This window comes from Coregonus lavaretus, assembly GCF_964263955.1.
Source record: "Coregonus lavaretus genome assembly, chromosome: 31".
Taxonomy (NCBI): Eukaryota; Metazoa; Chordata; class Actinopteri; order Salmoniformes; family Salmonidae; genus Coregonus; species Coregonus lavaretus.
Genome location: NC_140018.1, coordinates 25,870,243 through 25,882,175, shown reverse-complemented (window position 1 = coordinate 25,882,175; position 11,933 = coordinate 25,870,243). Strand labels below are relative to the sequence as shown.

At 44.5% G+C, this 11,933-nt stretch overlaps 1 protein-coding gene across 1 annotated transcript; it reads right to left on the bottom strand.

Moving 5' to 3' along the window:
• Positions 1-6,759: 6,759 nt before the first annotated feature.
• LOC311107140 (trace amine-associated receptor 1-like) lies at positions 6,760-7,785 on the bottom strand (the record flags this gene model as incomplete). Its single annotated transcript, XM_084149639.1, has 1 exon — positions 6,760-7,785. One exon carries the CDS (start codon positions 7,783-7,785, stop codon positions 6,760-6,762), a length of 1,026 nt encoding a protein of 341 aa, XP_084005765.1.
• Between the last annotated feature and the right edge of the window lie 4,148 nt (positions 7,786-11,933).

The window sequence follows — 11,933 nt, the reverse complement described above, 5'->3', positions numbered from 1 at the left end:
AATCCTCATACTCGGGGGGAATGTGCAATGCGGGCACCTGGTTTGGACTCTCCACCGAGGTAGCCCCCACGGAAACACCTAAACATCGCCCCACACACTGGGCAGACCACTCCATCAGAGCCCTCTCCTGCCACGAAATAGACGGATTATGGATACTCAACCAGGGCATTCCCAGCACCACCGGATACGCAGGAGAGTCGATCAGATATAGCTGGATAATCTCCTCATGACCCCCCTGCGTACACATCCTAAGTGGTGCCGTGACTTCCCTGATCAAGCCCGATCCCAACGGACGGCTATCTAGGGCATGAACGGGGAATGGGACGTCAACAGGAAGAAGGGGAATCCCTAATTCTAAACAAAATTTTCTATCAACAAAATTCCCAGCCGCGCCTGAATCTACTAGCGCCTTATGCTGGGAATGAGGTGCAACCTGTGGAAATCGCACAGGTATACAGAAGTGCGCAACAGAGAGCTCTGGGTAAGTGGGGCGCCTACTCACCTGGAAGGACTCCCCAGTGCGGAGCCTGTCGTCTTCTCCCCTAGGAGACCCTCCCCAGCACCTAGCCGTGGTGTGTCCTCCACGGCCACAGTTGGTGCAGAGGACGGCCCCCCTCGTGCTCCGACCCCTCCTCTCTCTAGCGCCAGCACCCCCGAGCTCCATAGGGCTCGGCTCGGAGGTGCTGGAGGATGGAATGGACGGACCCCCCTCGGAACGTCCGCGGGTAGCCAGCAGGGTGTCCAGCCTGATGGACATGTCCACTAACTGATCGAAAGAGAGGCTGGTATCCCTGCAGGCCAGCTCCCGACGGACGTCCTCTCGTAGACTACAGTGGTAGTGATCGATGAGGGCCCGCTCATTCCACCCTGCATCCGCCGTTAGAGTTTGGAATTCTAAAGCGAACTCCTGGGCGCTCCTCCTCCCCTGCCGGAGGTAGAACAGACGCTCCCCCGCCGCTTTCCCCTCAGGTGGATGGTCAAACACAGCCCTGAAGCGGCGGGAGAACTCAGAGTAGGTGATGGTGGAGGCGTCTATTCTCCTCCATTCGGCGTTGGCCCATTCCAACGCCTTGCCGGTAAGACAGGAGATGAGGGCGGACACGCTCAGCGGTCCCATCATAGGCCCTTGGGAGCGAGAGCCGAATTCCCCTGGGTTCCGGAGCTTGAATGGGCTGACTGGCCGATGGTGATGGCACGGGAGGTGGAGTTGTGGGTGTCCCTCTGGTCTCCCAGCGTTGAAGGGTGTTAATCATGTCCTGAAGGGCGGTCCCGATACGAAGGATCTGATCGTTCTGCTCACGGACCCTATCCTCCAGAGACTCAGGTGCTGCTGCGGCTCCTGCTGATTCCATCCTTATGGTGTGTGATTCTGTCATTGGGTGCTGTAGGTGGGTGTGGTGCAGGAATCAGGCGCAGGACGCAGAAACTTAGTCCAAAAGACTTTAGTGAACACTCACTCATAACACGAGCCAAAAAGCCCGGAGGCGAGAAAATACGCACACAGGCGTAAAACAAAATGCGCACTAACATGTGTGAGAACCCTCCCTAACAGAGGAGGAAAACAACGAAGCACAGACAACCAACAGTAGCGCACAAACACGACAGCAAGTACAATCACACACAACACCTGACAAACACAACGAGAACTTATAGGACACTAATGAGCGCTAAACGAAAACAGGTGTACAACATCAAGACAAAACCAAACGAACATCGAAACATACAACGGTGGCAGCTAGTACTCCGGAGACGACGACCGCCGAAGCCTGCCCGAGCAAGGAAGAGAGGCAGCCTCGGCCGAAACCGTGACAGTAACAAAATGTGGAAAAAGGGAAGGGGTCTGAATACTTTCCGAATGCACTGTATAGTGTAAGTTAAGGAAATAATCGCAAGACAAATATGTGAATCTCAGATATAGATTGAAATCACAATGAAAAAACAAGAACCAAAAGAGGAAAACATATATAAATAAATATATAAATAGATCAAAATAATATGAATGACTCGTTTGTAAAATAGAAAGCATAATTATCACATTATAGCATACATTATTGGCCAGTTGTGCCAGGACAACAACCTCTCATTCAACGTGAGCAAGAAAAAGGAGCTGATCGTGGACTACAGGAAAAGGAGAGCCGAACACGCCCCCCATTCACATCGACGAGGCTGTAGTGGAGCGGGTCGAGCGTTTCAAGTTTCTTGGTGTCCACATCACCAACAAACTATCATGGTCCAAACACACCAAGACAGTTGTGAAGAGGGCACGACAACAACTTTTCCCCCTCAGGAGACTGAAAAGATTTGGCATGGGTCCCCAGATCCTCAAAATATTATACAGCTGCACCATCGAGAGCATCCTGACCGGTTGCATTACCGCCTGGTATGGCAACTGCTCGTCATCCGACGGTAAGGCGCTACAGAGGGTAGTGCGTACGGCCCAGTACATCACTGGGGCCAAGCTTCCTGCCATCCAGGACCTATATACTAGACACTGTCAGAAGAAGGCCCAAGTCATAGACTGTTCTATCTGCTACCGCAAGGCAAGCGGTACCGGAGCGCCAAGTTTAGGTCCAAAAGGCTCCTTAACAGCTTCTACCCCCAAGTCATAAGACTGCTGCACAATTAATCAAATGGCCACCCGGACTATTTACACTGCTGCTACTCGCTGTTTATTATCTATGCATAGTCACATTACCCCTACCTACATGTACAAATTACATCGATTAACCTGTACCCCAGTACATTGACTCGGTCCCTGTACCCCCTGTATATAGCCTCGTTATTGTTATTTTATTATTACTTTTTATAAAATGTTTTACTTTAGTTTATTTAGTAAATATTTTCTTAACTCTATTTCTTGAACTGCATTGTTGGTTAAGGGCTTGTAAGTAAGCAGTTCACGGTAAGGTCTACACCTGTTGTATTCGCCGCATGTGACAAATACAATTTGTTTTGATTTTCACAACCTAGATTAAATAAATCCAGGTGTAGGTTTAATTCTGGTTTATAAAACAAGAACAAAAAATGTGATTTCATGAACATGCAAAATCCCAGATTGCCCTTGGGTTACATGCATATGGTCTGATATTTTTATGATCCGGGATTCAATCCGATCGCCCCTTTTTGACTATAAACCATTTAATGCCAATGTTATTCTCTCAGCAATGATGGCTGAGAGAATTATTTCTCCCCGCGCTGCTGAAGGCTATTTTGGTCCGCTCATACAGGAGTAATAAAGGCCCAGTGCACTACTTTTGTAATGTATTTAGTAATTGTATTTTTTTGTTCTGATTTATCAGGGGGTGCTGCAGCACCCTCAGCACCCCTACTTCCCGCGGCTATGGATGACTGTGAATAAAATATTATCAATGTCTGTAGTAGGTGAAAGTTTATCTGTGTAGACATCGATGTAGATCAACAGCTCATAAAGGAGGCAGAGAATTCCCTGCAGCATCCCAGTGATGGTGACCCTCATCTTACTGTGCTGCTGGGGAGAGGAGAAGGGGCTGCTCTCTTTCATGCTCCTCATGCGTCTACAAAGGTAGCACACAGTGGCACAGCTCGACCCAACCACCACACAGACACCAGAAAAGAAGTAGATCATTCTAAAATAATGACATGCCTCCTTTGTGTAATACAGTACATTTGGTGAGCCAGCAGCAGTGCCATTAATTGATGTATAAGTGCTATTAGTATTTCATGAGACATTGTCGAGATGATCAACTAATGATGTTGTAGCTACAGCAAGATATAACAGTGAGAACATGGTGTCGACAAACCCAGTAGATTATTATTTTGATGTTCCTCTTCACCCTGATGAAGGGTGCTCGCTGGGCAGGGACGATCCGGGTGTAGTAGATCAAATTCAGACAAATAGAGATTGACATGTTGGTGTGTAATGAGTGCACCATTATCAGAACACCAGCAAAGCAGAGCTCTGAATGTTCATTCAAGAAGAATCAGCACAAGCATTCCTTTGCAATAAGAGAGACCAGAAAAACTGTTGTAGGAAACCAAGGCTCCCAGCAGTATCTTCAAAGGCTGTTTGAGGGAGATTCCAATGTTCCCTTACAGCACTATTGAGAACGGCACAACTAAAACAACAATTCTGAAAGGATCTTGTGTAACTCTCAGATTTGTAAATGATGGTACATCTGGGTGGGACAGTATATTCATATTGGTATGCGAACCTCATCACGCTCTAATGAACAGAATGCAGAGTTATTTATTGTATGTTCCGCACATGTTCTTTTTGTGCTCTTGAATACAAATTAATGTAAACAAATGAAAACATATCAGTACTGAATCACCTGGAATGAATTATCCATCTTGATAATCTTTTTCTCTGCAAAACTGACAGGTGCTCAACTGAAGAAGTTTGTTTGTCTGTCCATATTTATTTGGACAGTGAAGCAATTTTTTTTTACATTTGGCTCTATACTACAGAATTTTGGATTTAAGATTAAAAAAATGTCATATGAGGCAACAGTACAGAATGTCACCTTTTATTTGAGGGTATTTTCATACATATCTGTTTACCGTTTGGTCCCATATTCCTAGCATGCAATGACTACATCAAGCTTGTGGCTCTATAATATTTTGGGATGCATTTGTTTTGGTTGTGTTTCAGATTATGTTTTGCCCAATAGGAACTGAATGATGAATAATGTATTGTGTCATTTTGGAGTCTCTTTTATTGTAAATAAGAAGAGAAGATGTTTCTGAACACTTCTACATTGTGGATGCTACCATACGTATGGATAATCATTAATTAATTGTGAATAATGATGAGTGAGAATGTTACAGAGGAACAAAGATCATACCCCCAAAAACATGCTAACCTCCCCTGTTATTGGTAATTGTGAGAGGTAAGCGTGTCTTTGAGTATTTGTAACTTTCTCACTCATCATTATTGATGATTCATTCATGATTATCTGTAATCATGGTAGCATCCACATTAATGTAGAAGTGTTCAGAAACAGGGCAGTTTCTAGCATTTTGGGGGCCCTAAGCATTTCCTGGTTGCTAAAATTATTCTAATAGTTCACCTAATTTCAGTTTATGTGACAAAACAAGCAGTCATTGTGTAGAGAATCATTGGACCATCTAAACCGCTGTGAGATATATTTTCCATAACCAAAAATATTGTATTTTCCATTGTTTTGAAGCTGGTGTACAAAACCAAAAGGAAAAGAAGCAAAAACAAAACTTAAGGGGAACCATAGAAATAGCACACATAGAATATATCTACTGCTTCTTAGACTTGCTTCTAATGCAAATGACAGATCTATAAATCACATTTCTATGTGAATTTCGTCAGATCGCCCAAAAAGTGACATTGTAGCTTTAAATTAGTACATTTATGTACAAAAATAATACAAGAAGTGTTGAGTTGAAAATGGTATAATTGGTGGAGTACTGTGGATACCACTATCCCTGTAAAAAGATCCACAAGGTCTGCCATGAGAGGTGACTGTGTAGTTCCCCTAAGGAAAAGCACCTTTAGTAAATCCGCTTTTTCTGTGAGAGCTTCCCATGTCTGGAATACACTGCCATCAGACACACATAACTGCACCACATATCACACTTTCACAAAATGCTTGAAGACATGGCTAAAGGTCAATCAGATTTGTGAACATGGTCCCTAGTTGTGTGTTGCCGCTTTCCATGTCTGTTGTCTGTAGCTTGTGAGGTGTGGAAACACTTTGTTGCTTTTATGAATTTTGTCTTGCTGCTTTTTGTTCTATGTTGCTCGGTCTGTATGCTACTTCTTGTTTGTCCTATGTTGCTATGTCTGTATGCTATGTCTTGTTCTATGTTGTTATTGTCTATATTGTAATTGTTTTTAATAACCTGCCCAGGGACTGCGTTTGAAAATTAGCCGGCTGGCTAAAACCGGCACTTTTACTGAAACGTTGATTAATGTGCACTGTCCCTGTAAAAATAAACTCAAACTCAAACTCAAACCTCCCAGGCCCATGTTGCCCAGGGTTAAGAACATACATTGTAGATTAATAATATTACATTGTATTATATTACACTCTCTAAATATTATTATTCCAATCTGTTTGTAATATTCATTTTTTAAAGAAATGTAAAAAAGAAAAACAGGGGTCCGCGGACCTCACTGAGAACCCCTGCCCTAGAGATATGGATTGCGTGACCGGCCAGTAATTTGGCCATGATTACTTCAAGGTTTAGATAGCTGGCTAGACTACCTTACCTAAGGGGGGGGGGGGGGGACAAACTGCAAATGAAACAAAACAAACTGCAAATGAATCCAACACGTTTGATGTTGTCATTGTGTGCTAGGAAAAGGGACCAAATACAAAAATTGACTAAATGTAATACACTATAAGTGAATTTGTCCAAATACTTATGACACCTTCAAATTCAGGGGACCACAAAATAATCCTGCAGCAACTGGAAATGTGAATTATTATGTGGATTATAATGAATGGACATTTTTGTAGGGGCTGATTGATTTTTTTGTTATGGCAAATAAAATAAGTGGAAATTAGAAACTTTAGAAGCCTTTTTAAAACTCAAATACACTACAAGTTTGCATTTCCTGCTGTGCAGGAAAATTCTTGGCAAAAAAAGGGTGATCAAATTAAGAACCTACTCTGTAGATACATAAAGTGCATTCATTTCTAAACAGTAAAACCTACACACCTGTGTCTGATATTGTTTAAGAAAGGACTGTGAGCAAGGCACATATTTGTCACACTTCTTTGTCAGTATTGGATTTGGACATATTTATTCTGAAAACAATTGTATTAATGAAGAGTCAGGTTGAAATATTTTACCAGAAATGATCATTCTAAACGCCCTCCTGAACCAACTGTAAAAGAATGCATACACCATGGGATTAATAGTTGAATTCAAATAGCCAATCCATACAAATGTTACAAACAAAACGGATGGGGTAGAGTAACTAATAAAAGGATCAATACAGTTGATGACAAAAAAGGGTGTCCAGAATGATAGAAATACCCCCATAATGACAGCAAGTGTTTTGGTGGCCTTCCTCTGTGATTTGCCTACAGACTTCTGATTGGTTGTACCCTGAATTGAGCGTGCCTGTCTCCGTGCTATAAGGAAGATCTTTAGGTAGATGCTAAGCATCCCTACTCCTGGGATGTAGAATGAGATCACCGAAGACACAGTACTCGACACTTTGTTTTGAAACAAAATACATCCTCCCTCACAGGCAACATTTTTATAGTAAAAATCCTCAATGCCCCAAATATTGAGCTCCAGAAATATCATACAAAACCCTACTATGGCAGAAACAGTCCAGGTGACCAACATCATAATCAGAACAACGTGAACAGTTATTTTAGTTCTATAAAGGAGAGGGCGACACACTGCATAATACCGGTCAATAGAAATAAAACACAAATGAAGAATGGAAGCAGTGCACAACATGACATCAGTGCTGGTGTAGATTTTACAGAATAAATCTCCAAAATACCAGCAGCTTTCCACTGAATGTACCATGCTGGGAGGCATCACTAATACCCCCAAGAGGAGGTCTGACACAGCCAGAGAGAGGATGAGGTAGTTGGTTGGGGTGTGGAGCTGTTTGAAGTGAATGATGGGGATGATTACAAGAAGGTTGCCACACACTGTGAGAACAGACATTGAGCCAAGGAAGAGATAAAGTAATACTCGTACTGTTGGAGGAAAGATTGATCTTTTGCAAGACCCATTCACTGATTCAAAACATAGAAGTATATTCTCAACAATATCAGCCTTGCTTAGACTGATTCCTGGTTCCATGGTCGTGGTTGAAAGAATCTTATCTGAAATAAAAAAATATATACATTATTGTCACATTAATTATTACTATACATTTTAAACATCAATTACAGAATATTAGTTGGAAATAATTACATTATGCATGGTTTAACTAAAATAAAATGTAAATGCTGTATTTTTCCACACAGTATACTGTCACTTAGTAAAATGTTTTAAATTACTGTTGCTTATTCATTGGAAATATTTTCACAAATACCCAAAGGGAAATGTTTTTTCCATTTCAAAAGGTTTAACAATGTAAATGTTTCCAGTTCAGCAAGTATGATTTGTTTTCATGGTGCTTCATCATACCTTACCTCTCAACGATGCAGATGGAGTTGCATCACGTGAATCGATTTTCTCTGGTCACAATGTGATACAAAAATCTGAACTTGAATCTCATGCTTTTAACCTATAGTCTATTACCATAATGATGATTACAATATCCTTTCGACCAATCAGACATTTCTATCTTTCAACTCTACAGGGCACTCAAGCTGATGATGTCATATTATTTTTTTATTTTATATTTTTTAATCATTTAGCAGACGCTCTTATCCAGAGCGACTTACAGTTAGTGAGTGCATACATTTTTCATACGGTTGTAACCACTCCCCTCAGCAGCACCATTGAGGTTAATTGTAAAACCTTGACAAGTATCATGCCATTTTATAAAGGACTCTATTCAGTTCTATTTAGTTTTACTGGGGGAGGTCGGGTAATGTAATTATGTGCATGAGCACAAAACACCACATCTGTAATTTTAGTCCCGTCCGAATCTGCCATGTCAGAAGGTTTTACATGGCAGGAGAGTAACAATTCCAGCCAGAATAACCTACTGTTTTTTTGGGCAAATTCCAAGGTCCTCTGATAATACTAGTCCCGTGCGAATCTACATCCCTGTGTTTTAAGATAAATTTCTGCGGTTTGAGCAAGAAAATAACTGATTCGATAAATTGAACGAAGTACTGCGCATAAGATGTATGAATGGCCTACATGTGTCAACTTTTACAGTGAATGCTTTTGTTTATGTTTTGTGCATATGAATTGAATATTGCCAAATGCATCAGTAAAACATATTTCGCCTATTTAATGCAACCCTTGCTGTTAATAGATCGCAAAGCAGCATACGTTCTGAAAACCAGCGCGCCGTGCGTCGTCAGAAGGCGAACGCTGACTGCCACCGCAGGGAGGCCCCGGTTTTCATACCGGGGGATCGGGTCTGGCTCTCAACTCGGAATCTACCCCTCCGCCTGCCCTGCCGGAAGCTGAGCCTGCGGTTTGTGGGGCAGTTTAAAGTCCTGAGGAGGATAAACGAGGTTACATACAGGTTGTTACTCTCCCCTGATTACCGTATTAACCCCTCGTTTCATGTGTCTCTCCTCAGGCCGGTGGTAGCTGGTCCGCTCCAGGAGTCTGAGGTGCGGGAGGTTCCTCCACCTCCTCTGGACATCGAGGGGGCCCCAGCGTACTCGGTCCGTTCCATACTGGATTCGAGGCGTCGAGTGGGGGGCCTTCAGTATCTCGTGGAGTGGGAGAGGTACGGTCCGGAGGAACGGTGCTGGGTCCCAAGGAGGGACATCCTCGATCCCTCCCTGTTGAGGTATTTCCACCGTCGCCGTCCGACTCGCCCTGCTCCGCGTCCTCCTGGCCGTCCCCGAGCACTGCTGGAGCCGCGCTACGCGGGGGGGGGGGGGTACTGTCACGACTTCCGCCGAGGCTGCCTCCCATCCTTGTTCGGGCAGGTTTCGGCGTTCGTCGTCACCGGTTTACTAGCTACTGCCGATCCCATTCTCATCACTCCACTTGTCATGTCTTGTCTTGTCAATCACACACACCTGGTGCTCATTCCCCTAATTAGTATGTGTATAAGTGTTCCCTCTGTTCCCCTGGTCTTTGTGAGTGATTGTTTCATTGTGAGAGCGAGTAGCTCGGTTGAGCTACTCTTCCATTTGTTATTGCCAAGGTGGATTATTTCCCTTGTGATAGTTACGTTTTGACGCTGGGTGCGTTTTATTTATGTAAACGGAATAAACTCTGGACTTCGATGTTTTACCTCCTGCGCCTGACTCCTTCATTCACACCTCGTCACAGAGATAGGCACATTGCACTAAATCATACAGTATGATGGTTGTTGAAAGCAGAATTTGTATAATATTACCCCCGTTATATCGACACACTCGTCACTCCCGTTCGACAACTTTAAATCGCTTTGGCACAGTAGGCATCAAGTCACTTGCCGATAATGTTGCATAAAGGTTTATAATTTTTACCGAACACAATCAAAGTTAACATAGGCCATATATGCTTTCAGTTGTGCAACTTATAGGCATGCTCAATTTAGGCATCTTTTTTTAACACGTGATATTGCGCTCCAAAGGGATAACTTGAAATAACATGCTCATCGAACATCTCATTCCAAAATCATGGGCATTAATATCAAGTTGGTCCCCCCTTTGCTGCTATAACAGCCTCCACTCTTCTGGGAAGGCTTTCCACTAGATGTTGGAACATTGCTGCGGGGACTTGCTTCCATTCAGCCACGAGCATTGGTGAGGTTGGGCGATTAGGCCTGGCTCACAGTTGGTGTTCCAATATATCCCAAAGGTGTTAGATGGAGTTGAGGTCAGGGCTCTGTGCAGGCCAGTCAAGTTCTTCCACACCGGTCTCGACAAACCATTTCTGTATGGACCTCGCTTTGTGCATGGGGGCATTGTCATGCTGAAACAGCAAAGGGCTTTCCCCAAACTGTTGCCGCAAAGTTGGATGCACAAAATTGTCAACAATGTCAATGTATGCTGCAGCGTTAAGATTTCCCTTCACTGGAACTAAGAGGCCTAGCCCGAACCATGAAAAACAGCCCCAGACCATTATTCCTCATCCACCAAACTTTACAGTTGGCACTGTGGATTCGGACAGGTAGCGTTCTCCTGGCATCCGCCAAACCCAGATTCGTCCGTCGGACTGCCAGATGGTGAAGCGTGATTCATCACTCCAGAGAACACGTTTGCACTGCTCCAGAGTCCAATGGCGGCGAGCTTTACACAACTCCATTTTACGCTTGGCATTGCTCATGGTGATCTTAGGCTTGTGTGCGGCTGCTCAGCCATGAAAACCCATTTCATGAAGCTCCCAACGAACAGTTATTGTGCGGACGCTCCAAACTGCCTCTGGAAGCAACTCGGTAGTGAGTTTTGCAACCGGACAGATGATTTTTACGTGCTACAGCACTCGGCAGTCCCGTTCTGTGAGCTTGTGTGGCCTACCACTTCGCGGCTGTCACGGTTTCGGCCGAGGCTGCTCCTCCTCCTGGTTCGGGCAGGCTTCGGCGGTCGTCTTCCCCGGAGTACTAGCTGCCACCGATCGATGTTTCATGTTCGTTTGGTTTTGTCTTTATGTTGTACACCTGTGTCTTGTTAGTCCTCGTTACTGTCCTATTTAGTTCTCGTTGGTTGTGTTTGTCTTTGTGTGTGATTGCTCATCTGTTTTCGTGTTGGAGCTACGTACTTCCCTCCAGTGTTTTGGAGAGGGTTTTCGCACATGTTAGTGCGTCGTTTGTTTGATGCCTGTGTGCGCCGTGATTTCGCCTTCGGGCTTATTGTGCTTATTTTCTACGTGATTATTGCACTAAAGTCTTTTGGACTGAGCTTCTGCGTCCTGCGCTTGATTCATGCACCACACCCACCTTCAGCACCCCTTGACAGAATCACACACCAGAATGGAATCAGCAGGATCTGCAGTTACGCCTGAGTCGCTCGAGGAGCATGTCCGCGGCCAAGATGACCAGATACGACAACTGGGGACCGCTCTACAGGACGTCATCAACACCTTACACCGATGGGAGGCCAGCGGGGTACCCACGCCTCCACCTACTCTGCCAACCCCATCGGCCGGTCCACCAGTCCCAGGTCCGGAACCCAGGGGGATTCGGCTCTCGCTCCCGAGGGCGTATGACGGAACAGCTGCCGGGTGTCAGGGGTTCCTCCTGCAGGTGGAGCTCTACCTGGCCACTGTACACCCGGTGCCCTCGGGACACGAGAGCGTTTCCGCCCTCATTTCCTGTCTCACGGGCAAGGCGTTGGAGTGGGCTAACGCCGAGTGGAGGAAGATGGACGCCAACACCATCTCCT